Here is a 24,142-nt window from a genome sequence, read left to right on the forward strand (position 1 = left end):
GGCTCGTGGGAGGTGGTCTTTTAACGTATTATACCGGAGATCGGCAGCGATGCTGCTGATGATGACCGATATCGCCGGTATATACCGGCATTTGGCTCTGGGGGCTTTCATCTTGATACCCGTTCGTCCTGTTAATACACAGGCAACAGGATGGCGTTGGAATGGAAAACGCATGGGTTTACCTGTTTGGGGATAGATGGCGACTGGAGTTTAACATCGGGTCTGTTATGGACGTTTGTATATGCGCCGGCATCTTAAAATGGATCTGCTGAGGTCTGTCTACCTCGAGCATCAAAGCGGTCTTTGGTCTTCAATGGCCCCAATGGAATAATATACGTTTGCTATATCCTTTGAGAAACCCCTTTTTGAGTCCCGCCGGTGTACATCCCGCGATCCAGGTGGCCGTAATATGTGCCGTCCATACTAGCCTTCCCACATTTTATGCCGTGGGTACTCATAATTCGTGGTTGGATGACGAACGCGCCAGTCTGCTCGAGGTTACGAAGCCTCCGTGGTTCGTGGAGTGCCATTCGGTTTCCATTATGACCATCTGGCGGTGCTGCGTAAGCTCATAATAACGATGCACCTCGGGTCTGGCGGATGATGGTTCGGGAGCACACTCCGTCCGCCGACCACGGCAACCCGAGGCCGGGTAGCCCAAGGCTCTGATATTGGCGGGACCGAAAAATGGACCCGCCTTCAAGCCTATCTTTCATTTATTTATTTACTTATTTACTACAGCAACGGTAGGAGAAAGGATTCTTTCCTAGCTTCCTCCCGCGATCAGGAACATCGACGAGCACAACCCTGGGTGGGCGGACAGGGCACTGCCCCCATTAAAGGCCCGAAGAGTGTGGTCCACGGAGGCCTTGGGCTGGCCTCTCGCAAGGCGACCTGCTGATTCTCATGGCTGCAGACAGATGGGCAGGCGGGCCTGGTTTGCCCCGGGGGAGGGGCTGGGTTATAGGGCCGTAGAATGGTAGATGGATGTGCTCGGTCGTGGCTCGCCCCCGTGGTCCAGAGCGGTCCCTATTGTTTGTCTGTGTAAACATGAGCCGAACCTTCCCCCTGTCCCCTCCTCTTCCTCGCGGCCTCAACCCGGAGGGGGCCGTGAGGATCTGCCGTGCGCCAGAGCGCGCACGGTGCTCCGTGACCCGTGGCCCGTTACCCATGCCATTGCGCTGTGACTGCCGAAGTGAGAAGGAGGGGAAGGGGATATGTGGTAATACCATCATCCTGCCTGCTTCTAGTTGAGAGCTCAGCTAGGTTTGAAGAGGGCGTAAAGTTTTTTCTCCGGGTCTTGGTGGAGGCTCGGGGAAACGAGATCGTGGTACCTACTACCGAGGAGGAGAAACCATGATCGCCAGGTGATTGATGTAAGGGAGCGTGGGCACCGAGCAGAGTTGCGCAGCACCTGGAAGCTATAGCCTCCCCCGTCTCGCGAACCTGTTACCGGTGAAATGGTATCGTCCGTCACAAATGTCGATATTGGTCAAAGCTAAGTCTGCCGAAAGGCGGGACTTCGCTTCCGGGCTCTTCATAGCTTTTCTGGCAGCAGTCAGTGTGATGGCTGCTGTACTACTCATGGTCAGCTCCACTACCGACCGTAGCTCTCGATATGGCCAAACGGTTGTCACATCCCAGGACCTTGATCGAATTCATGTCTTTTTTATTCCTGTCTTGCCGCGACAACCAACTTTGACAACGGCGAGGCGTTATCCGTACCCCACGCATCGGTGACAACAAGGGCCAAACGTGTGTTATGTCTGGACGATGACTACCCACAAGGGCAAGCCACGAGCCGCCGGCCGCCAAATCCGAGTTAAGCGTGCCTATTCGACCGGGGGGATGGAAATGCACAACGGGAGGGGCTGCCGCAGTACACCACTCTTAAAAATGGTCGGACAGGGACTAAATACGGCAACCCTCCGCGAGGAGTCGTAGTATGGCGCGGTACTCTTGATGAAGGGATGGTGCGGAGTGGTCTCCGTCACTTGGTGCCAAGACTGCTGTTCTCTGCGAGGTTGGCCACACCCTTGGTAATGTTGCGGCTCGGTGTCTTTGCTAGGCCGCGTATTGGCAACCACAAGTCGGCGCTGCAGAGTGGTGTGAACGGGACCATGCATGCCGGCTCCTCTCTGTGGTTGTTTCGGCCTGATGTCCGGATGCTTAACCATGGCTGGTATATTCTTACGGAGAATGCTCACATGCAGCTCTGTTAAGCATATACATTCGGATGCTGACTCGAGAAAACGCCATTCGTGAGAACCAACACAGCTTAATGACATCATATGCTCTACCAGCGTATATATGAGAAAAAGGAAGCACAGAACATGCCATGTGTACAGATTGACTGTGGCCTGGGCAAGGTCGCAAACGCTTGAGGCATCATGCTGCTGAAGTTGGTCCCCGAAAACAGTGCCACAGGTCTGATGCCCAGGCTGATAACAGACAGACACCATGCCCCCAGTCAATCCACGAGTCTCCATCCGGGATTGGGGATGACGGGTCTTGCATCATGGCCAAAGCATCCCGATTCAAGCTGGCCCTGACCTGAAGATCAGCAATGTCGGACTCAGGGGTCCTCGTCATTGTATGTATGTACGTATTCGGGACTTGATGGGTGGACAATCGACAACGTTAAGAATGAGTGTCCATTGTCGCTATACTATTGGTGATGGGCATGGCTTTTGCCCCGTTTCAGGCGGTTAGGGTCGTCGAGTTTCAAGTTACGTCGTGCTTGCGAACGGGACGGGCTGGATCCGAACGCAACCGCAGTAAGTGGTTAAAGCTTGACCATGCCCTGCACACTCGGAGACAAAAAAAAAAAAAAACCCCTCCTCCAAGAGGTAGGTGGATGGGTTGGCCTGACTCCGGGTATTTGGAATCGCAGTATCGCTCGCTATCGGGATTGGAGTCCCTTGCGCATTGTCTTCCTTGAACATCGTGGGTTTCGCATGCCATGGTCGGCACTGGGCATACGACGTGTTGTTGCACCATAACTCCGGGGCAGTCTGAACTTAAGAAGCTTCTGGAAGTGCGGACAACGTCTTCATGAGACGCTCAAGAGAGGATGCTGAATTGAGTACAGGTACGGAACAAGACACGGGATGGCACAGTAGGTGCCACGAGGGGTTCGGCAGACGGCGAGGCCCTGATGCCGATGTTCCAGCGTACGTCATCCTCATTAAGTGTTTCCGATGTGCCTTATTGGGGATTGAACAGTCAAAGGTAGCAGCTACGTAGGCTTTACATAGTTGGGGATGGCCTTAGTAGAGACAAGGACCTTTAGCTTGACCTTGATGGTTTAGACTTCCCGCTGCTATCTCAGATTCTCACTGCACGTCTACCGCGAATGAAAGATGAGCTGCGGGTGATCAGCAGGAACAACCGAACGACCCAAAGGCAGCCAGGTCATTTTCCAACCCTGCCACCTCCGTCACGGGGGGTGGATGGCCAAGCAGGGGCAGGGACGTGGTTCCTGAACCGTCCCGCTGAAACGGGGACGTTGACAGGGTTCTTGCACCAACTCTAGCGCCATTCAGGGCTGGCCGGAGCTAGGGCGCCATCATGAGGAGAGGGTGGGGGAATGGAGAAGGTCGCAATTTATTCGAAGCGTTGAAAAGTTGGGACGGATTGGAGAGTGCAGCGGCGGCAGGGCAGCCCGTGGATGAGGTCATTCTGATGAGGTGTGCATGGTTTCCTCCATGCAAGGTACGACGCAGTTGGCCCTGATTACCTAGTGACGGGTGGTACGCAGAAGGACCCCGCGATGAATCAACAATAAGCCCGACTTTTTCGCAGTCGTCGATTGCGATTCGATTCCGTCGAGCAAGTGGATGTCCGTTGTTGTGGATGCGCGCGCCAAGTTGTTGGACCGACGCGTTGGCGCGTAAGCTGATCCGCCAATGTCCGGCGATCAATTGGCTATGACGGATTCTAGCCCGGTCTAGGCTGTATAATCCTCGCAAGTTGCTGTTGCTAGTGTGAATACAAAGCTCTCGCAAAGCTCAAAGGCCAACGGTAGGGCGAGATCGCCATGTCATCCAAACGGAGAACCCGATTAAGTTTCGAACCGTCTATTTGGTGGATGCTGATGCATGGCCGAGGCAGAGGAGAACGCGAATGGAGAAGCTGCCGTAGAATGGGCGACATCGTGACCTAGCGATGTTGGCATAACCAGTTAGAGACATCAGGAAGACTTCGTAATTTTAGCTTGGCGTGGATCCGCAAGACCCTTGCAGGATGCCTCGGGATATTTGCCATGTCATCGCCCGCTTGAACCAGTCTCGGTGGGAGGTCAATCCCGGCGTTCCAGCCCGCCAGCATGCCTTGTCGCAACCGACGCAGCCTGCAATAACATGATCTGCGGTAAAAAGGCATTCTGTGCTAGGCCACGAGTGACGGCCTCCCGATCGAATGGCAGCCAAAAGACGCAATATGTCTTGATACTGGAGCTTTCACTTGGCGCAAAAGGGATGCGCGCACCCAATATTTGCCATATTTGGAGACCTCAGTCTTGACCAGCCGGCCGGGGAAGGATTCCGTGTGGCAAGGTTCAACCGTCGTTGGGTTGATGCCGGAGTGGCACCTGGACCGTTGTACTCATTAGGCTGGAACTCAATGGATCCAAAGAAAAAATTACCGTCCGGGTCCGCCGCGTGCAGGGGTCGCGGAGGAGAGGCATTTCTCGGGAGGCTGCTGGGGCCTGTCTGCTGAGCTGTCCCTGATTGCGAAGAAGGAAGAACTCTGCTAGGCTGTGGCCGATAGATGGGGGAGCACAGGATACCCCGTCCTCCTGCATTGCTCGGAATCACAAGGGAGCGAGCGAGTCTTTGCGTCAATCGATAAGATGCCGCCCTGAGTCTGGTCTCTTGTACCTACTGTCCCCTGCGTCGCACTGCCATCCGGGCAAGCTTGACAATTCGCCAGAGAAGGGATAACATGATGAAAAGAGAGGGTGGTTCATGCAAAAGCAAGTGTCAAAAGTGAGAGGCTACTGTTATTGGTTGCATACCGTTGTTTCGCATGGGTGTGTGCAAAGTGAATGTCAAGGGGAGGGGTTGGTGGATAGAAGAAGGTCTGTGTTTTAGCGGAGGCGATGCCATGTGCGTGCCCAGGAAGACAGTGGCAAAGGCTGTGCAACCGCGGGGGAGGAGCGCCCCGGGGGGGGGAGGACTTGAGGGACCGGGTAGCTCATATACCCAGCGAATCGATGCAGCCTGTCGCTGATGATGTTAACGTTGGAAACGACTTGTCTTGACAGCTTCAGCCAACGCTTGCAAGGGACGCTGGATAGAGTGCCACAACTAACAAGAAACCAGTCATCGGTGTGCGCTAAGGGGTAGTATAGAAAGGGTTAGGCGAAGAGTCAATTGCGCCGGCGTCGTTGTCGTCAAAGAGCAACCTCGTGCGCTCACTGGTGGGCCGACCTGACCTCGTGCCACTTGTGCTAGTCGTTGTATGTACCGGTATGTGTGTGCGTCTCTCTCTTTCTGTCCGCTCCTCTGGTGCCCTGTGAGCAATGCAAACGAAACTGTGCCGTCATGAGCACTGAATGGGTTTCTCTGGAGCTCCTGTCTCGATTCTGAGCCGCTGTCGTTCATAGCCTCTTTCTAGCTACCTCCCCCCCCCTTAAGAGGTGCTTCGGCTCAGAGCCGGTGCAGCCACCGGCATGAGGCTGGGGGGGGGCACGAGGGCGAGACATGCAGCTGCAAAACATGACTGGCAGACGAACAGGCGTCCCTGAAGTCTAGAGTGACCACGCTGCAAGAGATATGCAACCAGAGCTGTCCGTTGGACGCGGATGAGCGAGGGGGTCATGTAAACCTGGCCGGACTAGCCACTGAGAATGGACAGTTGGAAGGCTGTGTGGGCAGGACCGTGGGTGCACGCGTACAGTAGTAGATGGAGCCCTTTCGGCGGTTCCTGCCTCACTCCTCCACTGCGTTCCAGGGGCGCATTTCAATAATTAAGCTTTCGCACGCTGCTGGTCGGCACGCCCGCTGTGGTTTCGCGCAATGCCCGGCCCGTACGCAAGGTGGTTTAGTCTCCGTGCCTGTGGGCCGCCTGTCTGTCGGCTGGCTTGTCCAGCGACGGGTGCTTCCCGTACGTCAGTTGTTCTATTTACCGGATGGAGCAATGGCTGCTAAGCTGAGCAGATGCGATCCAATCATGCGGATTTCGAGAGACGGCGATGGTGAGAGAGAGTAAGAGGCGTAGACGCGGATCGATGTCCTGCCGGAATAAGAATCTGAAAGAGACGTTGAGGGTTTAAAAAGGAAACGATCCCTGGCTCCAGAACGGGCTGTAGCACTGAGTCTCAGCAAGCACACAAGCGCTCGCCCACACACACGCTCTCTTCCACTCGTAAGACGCACACCACCATCCACAATCTGCAAGTCGACACCCTCGTTGGAGGGCAGGACACCCACCCGTAACCCTAGCGCAAATTACCCACTCACGCCCAGTGGGCAGGCAGACGGGTACCAGACCGGGGTGTCGATGACCCTCGTCGGCCAGTCCCACCAGTCAAGCCCCCTCCCTTCGTCTGGTCTGGTGGGATTTGGGCCTGCATCCCGGGCGTTGGAGCGTGTGTGTGTCTTCCGCAGGCAAGTAGTAGCGTGTATGGGGGGTACCCAGGTACTTTGGGCAGATGCTTGGTTGGGCAAACGAGCCTTTTCTACCCTCGCCCGTCCGCGCCGTGCTCGCGAGTCGTTTCCCTTACCTCCCCTCACCCCTCCAGGTCGCTCACTGCCCGCCCGCCGCATTCCAGCGCACTCATTGCACTTCGCCGAGTAGTCGAAATCACCCTTTGGACCTTGGACGACAGTCATTGACTGAGGAGCGACGCAAAGGTGTGCATTGCCAGTCAACCTCACTTTACATTCGATCCCTGCGACTCCGTGGAGTACTGTGTAGCCTCGGGTTGATTCGCGGGCATCTAGTTTCGGAGGCCGAGAGCGAGCGAGAGAGAGAGAGAGAGAGACACCCATTTTCCGATCGGAATAAGAAAGCCAGGGAGAGACAGGCCCATCAACCCACCAGCCCCAGCCAACCCGCCCGCACTCACTCGGTGGACGACTTTTTTTGTTTTGCCCTGAAGCGGGACATCCGGGAACGAAACGACGACAGGAAAAAGAGAGCGTGTTCGCGTGGGAAAAGAGAGTTGGAGAAAGGCCAAGACTACGGGAAAGGATCTGTAGAGAAAAAAGAACAAGGGAAACAGCATCGAGTCCCACAAGGTCTTTGGCCGCACAAGAGAAGGAAGGACCGATCTGGCCACCCGACCACTTTAAGCCGTTGCTTCCTTTTGAGAAGACCCAACGGCTGCGACCACTCGGCGAGGAACGCAAGCAGAGGGAAAGCCCGGCCCAGTCACCATCGCCCCTCTCCTGCCCATCCGCACTGGCATCAGCCTGGTCCCTCCCCCCCCCCCCCCCCTCCAGCCTAAGTGGAAGAAAAAAAACAAGCAACAACACCACCACCAACGCCTTCCGCTCCGATCTACGCATCTCCCGCCATCCTTCATTTTGCAGTCGGCAACAATTGCGACAGCAGCAGCGACACAGACGAGACACGCATCTCCCGCCTGCTGTAATCGTACCGATATCCACTTGCCCCCCCCTGTTCTGCGCCCAATCACGCCTTGCCAAAGGAGCATTTCCCTCCCTATCTTCCTATCGACTCTCGCCGTGGTACCACAGCATCCTCCCATCCCCCCGTCACCACTGCCATTTCCAGAGCATCGCATTCTACCTTGCTCTTGCCAGAGTTAGAGAGAGGGAGCGTCACACAAAATGAAGGTTCGTGAATCACCCCTCCGGTACCTGTTGCCATGTTCCTCTCTGCCTGTGCATCATGTTTCCCCCTCCCCCCCTTCAACCCTCTCCCCTCTCCTTCTCATGCAGAACAAGCTGCGCGCATATCATCATCACCGCCGCGTGCGCCTGTGATTCCCTTTACCTCACATCACATCCTGCCTCAAAACTCTCCAGCACCATTTTGTGCTTTGTGCTCTGCCTCAGCTATTGTCTCCCCTGCCTTCTCCTGCGTCCCGCACCCACCCTCAACCCCGCATGCGCCCACAATGCGTCGAGAATCAACCGCCAGAAATCGGATTTCCGATCACCTGCTAACCATGCCTCACCTTCTACAGGCCCTCCGCAGGTCCATCAAGGGCGAAAAGGACAACGCCAAAGTCAATATTGCCCCCAAGTCCGCCGTCGCAATCGTCCCTCCCAAAAAGGTGTGTGGAATCCTCAATCTCTTAGACCTTGCGCCAACTTGGCGCGCATGGCGGGGAGGAAGCCCAATGACACAATCGCATCCTGCTAACCACTGGCTTCCGCCATCCAGGTTATTAGAGCCCTCTACGATTATGAAGCGCAGTCAACCCAAGAACTGAGCTTTTCCCGCGGCGATTTCTTCCACGTCATCGGCCGAGAGAACGACCCCGATTGGTACGAAGCGTGCAACCCTGCATTGCCCGACGCGCGCGGCCTCGTCCCCGTCGCCTTCTTCCAAGCATTAGGCCGAACCGAGAGAGATAGCGGCCAATCCGATGGTGGCGCCGTACCCCGGCCGCCCACCATGTCTCCTACCATTTCCAAAAACCCCGATCACGACTCCGGCTACGCTGAAGCTGCTCCACCCCCCGGTGCCATGCAGTCGCCGCCCATGCAGCGCATGTCCAGGTCCGGCAGCAGGTCTGGCGCTATGGTCTATGGTATTGTCATGTACGATTTTGTAGCAGAACGCGCCGACGAGCTGGAGGCCAAAGCTGGCGAGGCCATCATCGTCATTGCGCAATCCAACCCCGAATGGTTTGTTGCCAAGCCCATCGGCAGACTCGGCGGACCCGGCTTGATTCCTGTGTCCTTCATCGAGATACGCGACATGGCGACAGACTCCGCTGTCGGAAACGCCTCTGATGCCGTCAAGAAGGCCGGCATCCCAAAGGTCGAGGAGTGGAAGAAGATGGCTGCCGACTATAAGAACAGTAGCATCACGCTGGGCAAGTTCGACAACGGCAGTGCGCCGCAACAAGGTTCTATCGAACAAGGCATGGAACGCATGAGCATCCAACAAGGCGGGCGCTTGAGCACACAGAACGGCAGCAACTACGTAAGTCAAAGCTGGATGTTACTGCAGCACCACCAAGCTAACGATTGCCCCATAGCAGCAGCAGCAGCAGCAGCAGCAGCAGCAACAAGCCAGCTACCAAGCATCCCGTACCTCTCAGCAGGCCGCCCAGCCGAGTTCCTACGCCAAATCAGCGTCGCAGCTTCATGCCCCTATCTCGGCACGCATTCCGAGATATTGTTTTGCTGAAGACAAGTACTGGTTCGTCATCGAGGCCGTGCTGGAGGATGGCCGCCACTGGGAATTATCCAGATACTACGAGGATTTCTACGACTTCCAAATCGCTCTGCTTACCGAGTTCCCAGCCGAGGCAGGAAACACTGGCACACAAAAACGCACCCTTCCATACATGCCTGGCCCTGTGAACTACGTCACAGATGCCATCACCGAGGGCCGCCTGCACAACCTGGACGCCTACGTCAAGAACCTTCTAGCGCAACCGGCCTACATTGCAAGGTGTACTCTTGTGAAGCAGTTCTTCGCACCTAGGGAAGGCGACTACGAAATCGACCCTAATGCGCCGACTGATGAATACAGATTGTCGGGTGGCTCACAGCCGTCATCAATCGAGTCGCCAGCAGATGCGGCGTCGCGCCAGTCATCGAAGAATAACTTGAATGGCAACTCGTACGGTGGCCTCTCTGCCGCACCTCAGCAACGTTCAACCGGCCAGTCAGGCATGAATCGACAGCCGTCGTCATTGTCCCAGTCTCAGCCATCCGTCTCCCCTGGTATCAGTCAAATGCAAGCCATGAAGATCAAGCTCTACTTCAACGGCGACCTCATCGCTATCCGAGTCCCGACAGACATTCAGTTCCAGCAACTGTACGACAAGATCAGAGACAGGCTCAAGATCCCAGTGGGTGAAGAGATTCAACTCTTCTACAAGGATGAGCCAACTGGCGACAAGCCCAACCTGATGAGCGACAACGACCTTGACTACGCCTTGCAAAGAAACGAAAAGCTACTACTGTATGTGGAGCAAGTCTAAGTTGCGGTGCGCCGTGACGCTTGACTTCGACTGGACCTGGATGGTTGCTGCGACTTGTTCGAGAGATAAAAGCATACCCGAACCGCCATTGCATTCTTACTTCATGATTCCCAGCGCTTGCGACGCATTGCCACCGCTTGTCTTGTTACACAGGCGATGGCTGATTTTCACTTCTATATTATTCTCTCTTAGTAGCTGGACTCGATATACGACCATGATGATGCCAGTGGATCGACTCTCCTTCGCACCAGCGGCTACGCTCCCTTTTTTACTCTTCTTTGGCCCTCGGGCCCCCACTTACGATTTCCCTTGATGGTTTTTGACATTGATGATGGGAAAAGAACTATTGATACGGCCCTCGGGGGTTTCCATCTGTCGCAAGAGTTCTCAAAAGACGAAAGACGGATTTGTTCCCACCATGATAACTCGGGAGGGGACATTGGCGGGCGTTTTTTGGTCAGACGGCAAACTTGATTTGTCTTTTTCTTTATTTTGGCATGGGACTTTTTTCCCGACGCGGCTCTCAACTCTGATCTCGTCGGCCGTGCGGCATGCACTGGAAGAAGAAAGGAGGATTCTTTGATGATGAGTTGAATGAAACGTGGATGATGTGGATGAAGGCAGACAGATGGGCGAGGAATGGGCCAATACCAGTACTTAAGCGGGAGATGAATCAAGATAAGCCCTTTTAGCATGTTTGGTCTCCCTGGCGTATACGCATAAACCCCATTGTTGATGCTCATGATGAAATGCTCAAAGCCGACGCGAAGATGCGTTTCGCTCTGCCCTCAATTGCAGGCATTCTTGAAAACGCTCGGAGAACGAACAAGCAGCAAGGCATTTTATTTCTTGGGCGGTGCGATTATTACAAGCTACCAAGCAGTAACTCCTCTCACTCATACATATATACATGTGCCTAGGCAACACTTTTCCCCAGTCCGTTTCTCATGATTTTCCCGCGCTCCACCTGGTATGACAGTAATGCTTTGTTTTAAAGAGGAGAGCGCGCCGCTGTCCCATGAGTCTCCGCATATAGCCCCGGCTCAACCGCCGAGATTGACTCCTTCTGCAATAGTGTATGGGTATTGATTTTTTATGTTTCGTCCTTTCCGCTCGCCGCCATTCAACTCCTAAACGTGATGTAGCCATTCACACAACGACGTGCGTAGACATGTGCTCGACGGCCTCCTTAATGGTGCGCAGCATTCTCTGGTTCACGCAGAAGGGACAGCGCAGCGGCCGCTCGTTGGCGGAGACGGGGTCATCATTCTTGATGGGCGTGAGATTGAGCTCGGGCGTTGTCGGGACGAACCTCGAGGCCGTCGACGTGGCCCTCTGGATGGCGGGCGTCGCGAGCGCCGCGGCCGCGGTGCCCTGCGCGCGTTCGCGCTGCTCGCGCTCCTCCCTCGCGACAGCCGCCGTTGCCTCGGCCTCGGCCTCCTCCTGCTGCAGCTGGCGCAGCGCGTTTTGCAGGACGATATCCGGGTCCTCGTCGCCGTACATGGGCGTGTCGCTGCCCGGTGGCGCGACCATGCTCGTGTCGGCGCTGTGCGGATCGGGTGGCGGCATGGATGATGGCGACATGGCGTTCGCAGAGCCCGGGCCGGCGCTCAGGCGGCGCAGGACCTCGTCTCGTACGAGGGCGCAGACTTGCAGGCTCGTCTCGACGCCGACGGAGCGGAGGACGGCTTCACGGATCGCGGCGGGACTGGTTTCGGCGGACAGGGCCATGAGGCGCGGGACACAGTCGGCGAGGTAGCCAATGTCTTCGGCCGGGTTGATGCCGCCGTCTCCGTGACGGCGTTGACGCCTGATAAGCAGGCCGTAGCGCTTCTTGAAGCGGTGGATCCAGCCAGGCGAGAACTCGGGCGGCGTCTCCTCCTTGTAGCGGGGCAGCGCGGTGAAGATGGCCTTGGCCTTCTCGCCGAGCTCCTCGTTGGTGGGGTGTCGACCGGTGGCCTGGACCTGCTGGTACCAGCGCAGGACGAGCTTCTCGACATCGGGCCAGTTGCCGAAGCGCAGGCGCGAGCCGCTCAGCTGGGGGTTGTCGCCATCGAGGCGCGAGTACTTGGGGCTCAGGGAGTGGGAGACGGTGGACTGGGAGATGTGCTGGCCATACTGGCTGTAGAACCAGTCTATGCAGGCCTTGTGGCTTGGGCGGATGGTCTGAGCATTAGCCCAACGGCGGAGTGCGCGACGCTGGTCGAGGGTGAGGGAGTGACGCTCCTTGGGGGTAGATACGGGGCTTTCGGTGCCGTCGGGGCCGGGGCCGCCGGGCAGGACGTCCTGGTGGGATTGGTGATGAAGGTCGTGGGCGGCGTCGTGTTGCGCGTCGGTAGTGTCGTGAGGGTCAATGTCGGTCATGGCGGCAGACAGATGGTCGGCGACGGGGTGATGAACGCCGTGTACTGTAATATGAATACGTGCAAGGCGCGGCGCGGGGCTATAGGGGTATGGAGGGTGGGCTTATTCGTGGTGATTCGATTGAGGAAGGAATCGTTGTAACCGTACCGCAGTAGTGAAGGTTTTGGATGGAGGGATGCGAGGCGATGCGTTAAGGACGAGTGAGCGCGGGTTTGAATGAGTAAAACCTGGGGGGCGGGGGTGTTTAGCTCTTCGCAGAAGCGAGGACGGTGAGAATATGGTAATAGCACGGTACCGGGCACGGTAGCCCTGAGGCATGTATCCGTGGGGCTTTCGCCCAAGGTTGCATGCCGTCTTCCATGTTATGCATCCAATGGAGAGTAGCGGAGCGCTTCAGGCGCCTTTCTGGGCATGGCCCAAGCTCCAATAGGGCCCAAACATGGTGCATCTGCAAGTACGGAAAAGTTTCATACTGGTTTGATCAATGCCCTAATTATGTACACTTGCAGCAAACGAAGACGAGACCCAATCCACGGTAAAGAAAGAAAAAAAGAGACAAATGCCAAACCACTCGGGCAGAAACTCATCAGAGGATAATTGGTGAGCATGATTAGGAAAAAGCAAGATTGAATAAAAAAGAGTTCTAGAAGTATATTGCTGACATTTCTCACTCCTCTATCCAAGGAAGCCCACCCCCGCCCGGGTTGTCGTAGTCCAATGCTCTCTCTTTCTTGCTGCTTATATTCATGCCGTCACGGCTTGATGTGCCGCACCCATTAATGCAAATCCCGATCCCAACTCCCAATGCCGAGTAAGAAACAATCAGACCAAACCGCCCCATGCGCATAGACATACTATTTTTTCCCCTATTTCACACAGACATCTTCATGGCGATGGTCTTATGCGGGTCGTAACCCTTGACCACAAAGTCCTCCACCTTCCACCCGTCAATGCTGCACCCTGCTTCCCTGTTGACCTCCAGCATCGGGAAGTCCCTCGGCTCACGCTCCAGCTGCACCTTGAGCGCGTCCACGTGGTCGGCGTAAACGTGCGCATCGCCCATGACATGTGTCAAGCTGCCAGGGACCAGGTCGCAGGCGCGCGCGATCATGTGCGTCAGCAGCGCGTAGCTTGCAATGTTGAAAGGCACACCGAGCCCCATGTCGCAAGAGCGCTGGTACAGCTGGCAGTGCAGGTGGCCCTTGGGCTTCTCTTCCGCGGGTGCGCCGCGAGGTCGAGGGTACGAAACGTAAAATTGCGCAAACATGTGGCAGGGCGGGAGGGCCATCTTTTTGAGATCCGCGGGGTTCCACGCGCTGAGGAGGATGCGGCGGTCGTACGGGTTTGTCTTCAGCTTGTGTATAACCTCGGCCAGTTGATCAACTCCCTGGCCTGTGTAGTCCGTCTTTGAATCGACGTACTCGGCACCAAAGTGACGCCATTGGAAGCCGTACACGGGGCCGAGGTCGCCGACTTCGCGGTGTGAGAGGCCGACGCTGTCGAGGAACTCACGAGAGCCATTACCGTCCCAGATCTTGACGCCGGCTTCGCTCAACGCGAGCGAGGATGTGTTGCCCTCGACGAACCAGAGGAGCTCGGCAATGACGGCGCGGAGGAAGACGCGTTTGGTTGTGAGGAGGGGTAAGAGGGGCTCGCCGTCTTTGTTCAGGGAGAACTTGAGGGGGATCGGGGCGAAGAGGGAGTAGGTGCCGGTGCCGGTTCTGGTAGGATTGTCAGTTCAATGGCTCGGTCGGGACAATGTATCTTCGTCTGCTTACCTGTCTGGCCGGTGCTCGCCCGTCTCCAGGATCTCGCGAACGAGATCCAGGTACTGGTACTCCTCATGACGCTTGGCTGGAGCGCCGCCGTTCTGTTTTGATGGATTCTCGGGGGCGGACATTTCGGCCGTGGTTTCGACTGCTGCAGGTGTCACTGGTGTGCGTGTGTTGCGCTTTGGATACGGCTTGGGATTGTTCTGCTGCAAGTATGGTTGCTCTGTGAAAGACGCGTCTCGACGCGAATTACTTTAAGTGGTGGGTTGGTGGGGCACTGACGAAGGCAGGACAGCGCGCCCACCCCACGCAGCTTCAGGGGACTTGCCAGCAGCCGAGGCCAAGCGAGACGAGCTAGCGTCTCTCATGCATAGGAGCTTATTCCATCTCTGCTGAACATCCAACGAATAGAATGTCGCTGTGCTTCCGGCCAGAGCTGAGCTTCGTTTCAACATATCTCTTGAAAGACTCAGCTCATCGGATCTTTCTATTTTTCGCCCCTGTGTCTCATGTGCTCAAACCAGTGGTATTTCGATAGATATTGATGAATTACTTAGTGACCATGCATGTTCAACATCTACTACCATTAAAGACTGCAACCCAGCGTGCTGGTGCAGGCGAACCATTTCTACGGCCGAGTCCCACGGAGTCCGCAAGTATCAAGCCGTTCGATGGCTTTAGAGATCATCAAGGCATTCTACATAGACGATACAGCCAAGGACGGGGGCTATATCCTCCACAAGAGCTGAACAGCCCTGTGCGTCGCCAACTGTCATCACTGCTTCTCCAGCTTTAGTCTTCTTATTGTCTTGGCTTTTTCCAGGTTTGAGGGAAACGGTATCGGAAGAGACCGTCTTGGTCCACGATGAACGTCACCATCACCGTCCCAGCCGGAACAGTCAACCACGGTGACCCAAGGCTCATCTGCACGCCTCCAACATGGGCCGACTTTGTTATTTTCTACGCCACGAACTACTTCGTCCACGCTCTCACCCTCCCCAGCCGGCCCGGCGAATCGATCCTCGAGACCTGCTTCACTGTCATCACGGCTCTCTTCCTGCCGAGCACCGGCTCTCTGCGCGCAGCTCGTTGGCTGTTATCCCACGCCGGGACAGTTAGACGCAATGAACTCGACCGGGCCATCAGGGCCGGTGCGCTATGTATGGTCGTTGACGAAACTGAAAGATCCAAAGTTTCCTGGATGGAAAGGTCGTTGAGGAGGATGAACTTTCGAAGGGCGCATAGCTGGTCGGTGCTGAATCCAAAAAGCATGAAATCCTACATCTTGCCTAACTTTGCCATGCCAGGTACGATACTCCCACGCCCTCTTGGTATCGGTCTCGCTTTCGCGGCGCCGGTAGATGGGTCCACTCCTCCAGAACCATTCATGGGGTTTGTGTCCTGCCCGAGGGGTTTCTCTTAGTCGAGGTGCCTGTCGGCACACCGTTGAAGCCGCCGCCTGGCTCAGCGGCGAACCATCTCGACCGCTCAAACATCCAACTCGGCAGCACTTATAACATACCAAAGGCACTGTTTGCACTGGGCCAGGCTGTGTGGGGTGTTACGACTGTCTATAGAACCCAAGGTGACCAGCTGGAGAGGTACGGCTATGCCGCCTTTGGAGTGACTGTGGCACCTTACGCCTTCATGTCTTTGGTCAATCTGATAGCCCTCCTCGTTACTCCTGAGTATAACTGCATCTATTTGGTACACACACCAGACCTAGACAAAGCGAAAAGGCAAGGCGGCCGGTTCTCTGGTATGGTTGCTAGCGTCGACCTTGATAGTATCAAGGACCCTATACGAACGTTTTGGCCCTCTCAGGCAGTCCACACTTCGTACTTTGCTGTCACGACAGTTCTCCTGTTGTTTCCGGCTATACTAGTCGCTGGTGTGACTGGATTCAACCCAGCGCACAGCACCATCTACCAACAAGTATGGGTGCTATGCTGGCTGGGGTTTGGGATCATCATGGGGCCCGTCGTCAGGCTGCTTACGGTGTTCCCCTCCGAGATTCACGGCGTCTACAAGATCCGCGCAAACGACGCGATAGCGTACGCCCTCGAGAATGCGAGCTTCATGCAGCGGGCGATAGATTGGCTGGTTGCGAAGTACTTTCGCATCATCGAGACCTCGTTCTATTTGTACGTGGTCCTTGGTGCCGCAATATTCTTCACGCCAGCTATTGGGGGCATGGTTGTCGTTGGGGAGATGCTGCAGGAGTTCGGTGTCTGCAGGCGTCTTGATAGATGAATAGAATGGGCATGGTTCTTCGCTTTCTTCTTCTTCATTCTGTCTCCAAAGCCCCTAGCACGTGCTTCCTTTTTAAACTGTCTTCTGCATCCACAACCTCCAAATCTGGCTGGCTGCTAAACTTCGCGGTATAAAACCCGCGTCCTCAACTTGAACGTCCCAATTCTTTTCCCGTCGATATGACATCCAATCTACAAGTATAAATAGATATACTACCCAAGCACCTGGTTAGAGGCTCTCTGGAAAAGGAACGCTAATATTGGCTTACGATGCATCCTTTTCTCATTTGATCCTCAACATATTTGGATGCATTTGCTATGACTCCTGCTGCCCCCTCCCACCGCCGAAATAAAAATTGATGCTTGCAGATGCAGGGTCTGTATCGGCAAGTTTCGAGCTGAGATCGGTTGTGGTCGTTGGCGAATCATCATAAGCTCCAGTCGCACTGGCCATATATCGAACATTCTCTACGACGACCATCTAGTGCAGTCGGCTGTTTCAAATAATGCAGTGATATTAAATCTAATATGGGGTTTGCAGACCATAAATCAGAAATAGCGCAGTTCGAGGGCTGTTGGGGGGTTGGGTGGAACTGGCACACACGGGGAGGTTTGCGATTATGTGCTGTAGCGTTTGCTACGAAATTCCCCGGTCTCATAAATCATAACCACCCATCTGATTCTTCAAGCGCATGCCTCTCATTCTATACGTCACGTTCAAGTAGCTTGAAAAGAGTTTAGTCCAATAAAGCTGAGCTGAGCTGAGCTGCCTCATTGTGGAGGCACAGAGCCGAGAAGTACTTCGGGAACCGCCATAGCTTTCGAAGGTCAAGAAAACAATAGGTGCAGACATTAGCCATGCCTAGATTAGCCAACTGGCTTAGGCAAAGCCATATGGCGAACAAGTTCTCAAGCAGCCCGACCCAGCATATTAGAAATTACCGGCATGGGCTGTTATCTGAAGTTTCACTTAATATCCCCCACTTAAGCCACTGGAATACCTTTTCTCGTTCTTCGGTCAGCTTTGCAATGTGTCAGCCTCAAGCCACAGTATGCGCCGTCGTTCGCCGGTCCAAACCCAAATAGCATGCTAGCAAACACACTAGCAAAAGCCGATGAGGGCTGAACTCGTAGTGTTTTCACTTAGCTTTGGTAAGCAAAGCTTAAACGTATGCCTGGAACATCTTTAACAGCGCTCAAAATAAGTTCAAAATCCATTTCTGCCTTTTGGAATCTTCACTGTTTCAATATTCGAACAGAAGAGCTGATCTCTCATGCTAAACAACAAGGGGAATGCTCGTAACTCGGTGAATCAACCGAAGACTTCAGAGTCGAGACTGATGCAATGACCGTTTAAAGCACTCAAAGGTGGGTCTTCTAGGCCATTTGAAATACTTCAAACCGTTTTCTCTTTCCTTGTGGCCATATTTCTTGCCGTTTATGTTATTTGTTTATTAATCCATAAGGGCCGAAACATTGAAGACCTATTAGGCACCTGGCGGTTTGTCCAAGAGTTCTCGCGGCTCGTAAGTATTGCACCCAATGTTTACAAAACTGAGAACCACTATTTGATAACTTAAAAAGAGTTCTGCAATCATGCCGTTGGTTTTCCTGCTCATTGTGGGCAGAGCCGTTAGAAGCTACGCGCGTTAGGGGGGTAGGCAACGCTCCAAGTTTTACTGAAGCAACTGATGTGACTGTCTCAGTTACAAGCCTATCATTTCTGACACCAAATCTCCGTTCCGTTCCAAATTCATCTCAAATGTATATGCAGGAGAAGAGACACAAGCCAACAACTTATTTCTCGGGGTTTTTGGAGCCTCAAAGAGTACCCAAGCCTCGATTCCTGGGGCAACATCGAAATTCCTATGATCGAAGCACTCCCGCAATATTCCAACACAGACAGCGAAGGGTGAACAAAGCTAAACCAATCTGGAGACGCCTTTCAATACTCGGCTCTGCTGGAACTGCCTATTGGAAACATGCCACAAACAAAAGATATATCTTTCACGTTAAAAATCTCCTACTTGAGAACGGACTGCGACTTTGTTCCATGCTTCGATGGCGATGGTGCCAAAGTCGTGAAGGAAATGGTAGGCATCTCAGATAAATGCATGATATCCGGGCCGCCAAATATGTGCAACAAGTCATTCTCCCGGGGTTAGATTGGTTCCATTCCTTACCCCTGAAAGAATAACCAATTCGTTGAGACCACGGTGTGGCGATCCCCAAGTGCCTTCCAAGAGGCCTCTACGTTACAGCTGTGACAGAAAATACTTTAAGCTAACATTTGCCAATTTATCGACAACCGATTCGTACGTTGAGGTACGCGTGGCTTGCTCGGGCTGGGACTGTGTTTCAATAGCCATCCGCCAATCTACTCTGAAAAAGAATCCAACTCCTAACTTGACCTTCTTTGACGCCTGTCCTGACTGGTCAGAGTATACTTTGACGTATTTCTTCCAAGTGATCAAGTTCTCACCGACCCTCGTGAAAGAAATGGCAACCCTTCCGCTCTTCAAGTTTACCTTGCAGATCCGAAGCGGAGACTCAATGCAACAGCTGCTTACGACATCCCACCGCTCTTGACCATAGACAAATATCTTTTCTCGGATCGTTCGTCCCAATTAATCAACACCTATTGGTTGACCATGACAGCTTCTGAACCACTTATGATGGGACACCTGCAGAACTTCAGCAACTCGGACAGCTTCAGCTTGAATTCTTATAAGCTATCGGAAGCAAACGCCACTGTATACACCCCGGTCAGTATACTTTGACACGGCACAGTCTGGATGGCTGTGCTCATTCTCAGTCATTGTGCTACTGGTCGCAGTAGTCGTAGGTCTCTTGCTGGACTTGAAGATCTGGGTGCCTAGGCTACTCATGATCATCTCAAGTATTGCGGGAGGGAACCCAAATTTCGGTGTGCCAGTCGGTGGTGGGGTATTCGCGGATGAGATGAGAGCTAAGCTTTTAGCAGACGTGAAGGTCAGGTTTGGAGACGTGAAAACATATGACGCTACTCATCACCTGATTATCGGTGACTGTCTAGGATAAGGGGAACGCGTCTCAAGACTGATGAAAGGGAAGTTGTATTGCTAAGTACTGAAGATCTAAGGCTATAGGGGGCCCTATTAAACACAGAGAGACTTCGCTCATGTGAACGGCGCAAACTACTTTATAGTAGTTCCGGGCTTGGAGCTGTGCGACGCCCTGGACTTGCTGGAAGTTGGAGCCTCCATAAGCGTTGCGCGGCCCCAAGAAAAAGAGCACCATCTGGGCCACGGCAGAAGCTCAAAACACCACCTATCGATGATCCAGATTAGCTGACTGCCAGATGTGCTTTCGGGAAACCTTAGGGATGGGGGACTCGAAACTAACCTGGGACCTGGATTAAACCAAGTAGCGAACCGCCGGCGCTCCAAATTTCAACGCCGTCGCCGCAAGCAGCCCACAAGTTTCCGTCCTCGCACATAAGATGCATGGGTGCACCTCTCCTGGCGAGGGCGAAAAGGCGCTTGTTTGCCAAGAAGACGGCGTCGCCTCGCTTCACAATGTCAAAAGCGTAGATACTCCGAGATCTTGACCCATTAGCCAACTGAACGAGCTCAAGCTTCCTTCGTCCAAACTCACTGGATCAAATCAAGACTCCCATCAACCCTCACGCCGCCGGAATCTGCAACATAAAGTGTAGATAAGGCTTCATCAATCGCAATTCCCGTGGGACGGACAAACCCGTCTGCCATGGCCCTCACCTCCCCTGTCTTCGTATCGCAGCGGTACACCTGCGGCGGAAGCTGCGGCTCGCTGCGAAAGTCCTGCTCGTGCCCACAACATGGATCCGTGAACCAGATCGCGCCGTCATGAGGCGATACCGCAGCGCTGTGGGGCGAGTTGAAGTCGCGGCCGTAGTAAGTCGAAGCCACGACCTGCGGCGGCCTGCCGACAGGCATGAAGAACACGCCTCCCGTGCCGGACGTCATGTTTCCCTGCGAGCACCAGACAATACCATCTTTGCCTACGGCGTAACCGCTCGCGGGCATGGCCATCGCAGGGGGTGGGCGCAATTTGGCCCATTCGGCGGTCATGGTGTCAGTGCTCGGGTCCCGAGTGACGATTACCTTCGACATGAGGATGGTTGGCGGGCGTGATGGGTCGGTTGCTGCTAGGGGTGCAGAGGTGGCCCAAAGCTCATTGCGTGAGGATAGATAAATGCAACCGCGGTGGAACAGAGCATTGCCGGTTCCCTCAGAGGATGAAAGGATGAGAGCATGGGTTGGGCTGGGGCCGATGATGGATTCGAGGGCGGGGTCGTATTGGATGATTGAGATGCCGAACTGTACAAAAGTCATTCACCAGTCCGGTCTTGCGAGAATATTGTAAGGGCAGTTTCACCTTATTGGGGTTAGGCTGAGTTGGTGGTGTTTGGCCGCGGCGGTCCCTTATCTGTGTTGACTGGTAAGTAAATGCATGCATAAGCTGAGTCGGATCAAGTATTGGTGAAAGCTTGTCATCAATGGCTGGTGGTTAGCTTACTTGTACTGGCGTCGTCACGGCCTTAATACCGGTCTCTTTGAGGGTGGCCATCACATCATCTAGCTCTGCACATGTTTGTTTTGCGTTGTTGGTGGGAGCACCTGGCTTGTGTGGGAGAGGTTGGTTAAATGCCGGGCGACTGGGGCCGATGCGGCACGGGCTGGATCGAGTTACGTCGCACCGTGGCGGGCTTGGAGACCCCAGCTCCGCTCCGGTGCAAACATTAGTTTTATAGGCTGTGGGTTTGCTCAAGTCCGGTCAAGTCATTTAATGCGTGATCTTTGATGATACGTATTGGTATCAATATGCCAAGATCTTGATCGGGTGGATCCTACAGAGTATCAAGTCGTCGCATTGCTCTCAGATATGGGAATAATTCTTGTCAGCGGAAGGCACAGTGGAACCGGGTTCGGCACCGCATAAGCCACCGGCGGCTATTATCGTCGGCTGCTATGCACGTATAGCAAGGGACGAGGCAGTTTTCCAATTGGGGAGGTTTCTATGTCAAAAGGAGCTCTTAGTCTGCTTCCTTTGACATCGAAGCTGAAGCCAGCATCGTTGCCGTTGCCATACCCAAGAACCGGCTCGCGTTCAATTTGGTGCTGGGCAACTGTATCACATCAAATACGATTGTCACACAATGTTTCTTTCGACACCTTCTGAAATCCGAATGCTCTCTAGTTATACTCAACTCACAAGGTAGGGGTAACATGACAAGGATGGAATCTGCAGAGGCGAGTGCTTTGGTCGTCGGAGTTGACGGAACAAACTGTCAACATCTCACACCACGCATAGTCCCCGTCCACATCCTCTGTCAACTGCTGCGTAACCAAGACTACGTCGAAATTGTCACCCCTACAGTTTAACTTGGCCGAGAAGCAGAGGGTCGTTGCTATCTTCTGGGCCACTAACCCACATCGCTGCAAGATGGCCTTCACTAGGTTTCGTTGCTCAGATTATCTCAGCTGATGGAGCGGCCGATTGTATGAAAGAGAGACAGTTGCCGTTGAACCTGATTCGATTTGGGAGTTTGAATAGGGCGAATTCAGATCATTCCTCGGTGATGTCTCAGTCGCTCACCCTGCCCGCACCGCACTTGCTATCGCAAAGACACGCTCGAGAAATTGCGGTTTGATTCGACTTCGATTCACCATTGCGGTATGTTTCGGTGTCGTGTTCGCTGGTCAGAAAATGTCTTCATTCCCATCAACCAAGCCCTCTATGAATACACTAGGTCGCAATTGACCAATGACTCGCCCGATATCGCCCGTCTAGTGTTTCGCCTTCTCGTCCTTGTCCGCGCTGTCCAAAAACTTCCTGTATTTCAACGTCAGCAAATGGGTGACAAGGTCTCCTTTTGTCCGGGCAAAATGACGCACTTGATGAAATCGGCCTCGTCGGAGCTGGAAGCGTTGATGGGGGGAGCGGCAGTAGCCTTGGGCTTGCCTCCGCTGACACCGTAGAAGGCGCCGCCGAAGAGAGTCGCGAGGACACCCATGGCCAGCTACGCGGTATAGGTTAGCAATGTGAGCCTCGGGTGCCGGTCGGGGATTGTAGGAAGCGCAGGCCGGCTCGGAGGAGGACATACGTAGTGGGAGCCGATCTGGCGGCCGGCGACAGTGTACATCTGAACCATTTTGGCGGTATTAGGGGTTTTGCGAGCCTTCGGAGGGGAATTGGTTCGATGGGGTGGAGGCAATTGGTGTTGGATAAGATTCGTCGAGGGTGTCGATACTCGGAGCTCGAAATTCGTTCGGAAGCTGGAGAATACAATGCCTGGATTATCAGGCCAAGACGGATGGGCCTGCCACCTGATGTCGGAGAGCGGGGAATCGAAGCCACCGAGCACTTCCCGCTGCGCCACAGTCGGAAACTCGGGTGTGGCTCAAGCTCCCGCTGCGCCAATCTCAGGAGAGCAAAGCCGACGTCACAACCAACCGATATGAGAAGATTCATGCTGCGGGCGTTTCCGGCGCGCCAGGGCGCCTCCCCCAGGCTCCCCTCCCCCGGCACTGCCGCTGTGCATGCATACATAAAACTGTCAACAACCCCCTCCTAAACAGCTCGGATTCAGACGAAGTATATCGTAAATCACAACCATCCAACATGTGGGGACGAAGTCAAGACAAAACACCTGAACAGCCGAAGGAGTCGCCAAAGGAGGATGGCGCCAAGACGTTCGATCCCGAGAAGCTCCCGGCACGTGAGAAGTTGCCTGCAGCACTGCAGAAGCTGGTCGACAAGCAGGACAGAGAAGACAACTTCTTCGACGAGCTGGTTGACGGCTAGTGAGTGCTAACCACGCGGATTATACTGGATTGTCGTGCTGACTTATACAGCGCGCCCGAATCAACCGAGTCGAACCTTCGTTATGCTGCCTACGCCACGCGCATACGCACGATTTTGATGTCTGCTCACCGATATGTTGCCTACACCTCTGATATTGGCGAATCCTTCCGACCGGTTGCGCATCCTGCTCTTGTCCGTTCTGCCTACGGTATCTCCTGGCTGTATATCCTCGGCGATGTCAGTTACGAGGGCTACAAATCATACTGGGCCAACCAGCGCATTCTCAACCCACACTTGCAGCTCACAGAGCGGCAAGCGAAGATCACTGGGTTGCCGGATGCTGTGACGGACGCAACCCATCCCAGCGAAGTAGTTCCCGGCGGCAAGGTCGCGCCATTGGATGACTATAGGACGGTCATGATTCAGCGAGGCATCTTCCAGAGCATTGCCAGTATGGGTCTTCCGGCCTTTACAATCCACAGCGTAGTGAGGTACTCCGGCAGAGCGCTGAAGAACGTCAAGAATGCAAAAATCCGGACCTGGGGCCCGATTGGTCTCGGTCTAGCGGTGGTGCCCTTCTTGCCGACGCTCTTTGATGAGCCGGTCGAGAATGCCGTGGAATGGGTCTTCCACAAGGGCTTCGAGTCGTATGGAGGTAAGGAGTTTGTAGGTGATGCTCCCGCCACAGGCCGTGAAGACCTATTGGCGAAAAGGCCCAAGGAAAAGGAACTGTAGGTTTGGCGCAAAGATGGTTTGGATCGCAACTCATTCGGACATGGCACGGCGTATTG

At 54.4% G+C, this 24,142-nt stretch overlaps 6 protein-coding genes across 6 annotated transcripts; 3 read left to right on the top strand and 3 right to left on the bottom strand.

Annotated features, from left to right (window-relative positions):
• Positions 1-7,799: 7,799 nt before the first annotated feature.
• EsH8_IX_000160 (phosphatidylinositol-3-phosphate-binding protein BEM1) lies at positions 7,800-10,135 on the top strand (the record flags this gene model as incomplete). Its single annotated transcript, XM_083266496.1, has 4 exons — positions 7,800-7,805; positions 8,159-8,248; positions 8,359-9,126; positions 9,182-10,135. 4 exons carry the CDS (start codon positions 7,800-7,802, stop codon positions 10,133-10,135), a joined length of 1,818 nt encoding a protein of 605 aa, XP_083130061.1.
• A 3,235-nt stretch (positions 10,136-13,370) lies between these two features.
• Positions 13,371-14,399, bottom strand: EsH8_IX_000161 (thymidylate synthase; the record flags this gene model as incomplete). Its single annotated transcript, XM_083266497.1, has 2 exons — positions 13,371-14,220; positions 14,278-14,399. 2 exons carry the CDS (start codon positions 14,397-14,399, stop codon positions 13,371-13,373), a joined length of 972 nt encoding a protein of 323 aa, XP_083130062.1.
• A 737-nt stretch (positions 14,400-15,136) lies between these two features.
• Positions 15,137-16,524, top strand: EsH8_IX_000162 (uncharacterized protein; the record flags this gene model as incomplete). Its single annotated transcript, XM_083266498.1, has 2 exons — positions 15,137-15,519; positions 15,579-16,524. 2 exons carry the CDS (start codon positions 15,137-15,139, stop codon positions 16,522-16,524), a joined length of 1,329 nt encoding a protein of 442 aa, XP_083130063.1.
• Positions 16,525-19,704: 3,180 nt separating this feature from the next.
• EsH8_IX_000163 (SMP-30/gluconolactonase/LRE family protein) lies at positions 19,705-21,113 on the bottom strand (the record flags this gene model as incomplete). The annotated part of the gene is made up of 5 exons (XM_083266499.1): positions 19,705-19,832; positions 19,908-20,107; positions 20,160-20,863; positions 20,922-20,972; positions 21,063-21,113. 5 exons carry the CDS (start codon positions 21,111-21,113, stop codon positions 19,705-19,707), a joined length of 1,134 nt encoding a protein of 377 aa, XP_083130064.1.
• A 1,220-nt stretch (positions 21,114-22,333) lies between these two features.
• On the bottom strand, positions 22,334-22,698 carry EsH8_IX_000164 (ATP19 family protein; the record flags this gene model as incomplete). The annotated part of the gene is made up of 3 exons (XM_083266500.1): positions 22,334-22,379; positions 22,442-22,566; positions 22,651-22,698. 3 exons carry the CDS (start codon positions 22,696-22,698, stop codon positions 22,334-22,336), a joined length of 219 nt encoding a protein of 72 aa, XP_083130065.1.
• Positions 22,699-23,168: 470 nt separating this feature from the next.
• Positions 23,169-24,086, top strand: EsH8_IX_000165 (mitochondrial 18 KDa protein-domain-containing protein; the record flags this gene model as incomplete). Its single annotated transcript, XM_083266501.1, has 2 exons — positions 23,169-23,350; positions 23,402-24,086. The coding sequence occupies 2 exons, from the start codon at positions 23,169-23,171 to the stop codon at positions 24,084-24,086; spliced, it is 867 nt and encodes a 288-aa protein (XP_083130066.1).
• Between the last annotated feature and the right edge of the window lie 56 nt (positions 24,087-24,142).

This window comes from Colletotrichum jinshuiense, chromosome 9 (assembly GCF_051148585.1).
Source record: "Colletotrichum jinshuiense chromosome 9, complete sequence".
Classification (NCBI taxonomy): Eukaryota; Fungi; Ascomycota; class Sordariomycetes; order Glomerellales; family Glomerellaceae; genus Colletotrichum; species Colletotrichum jinshuiense.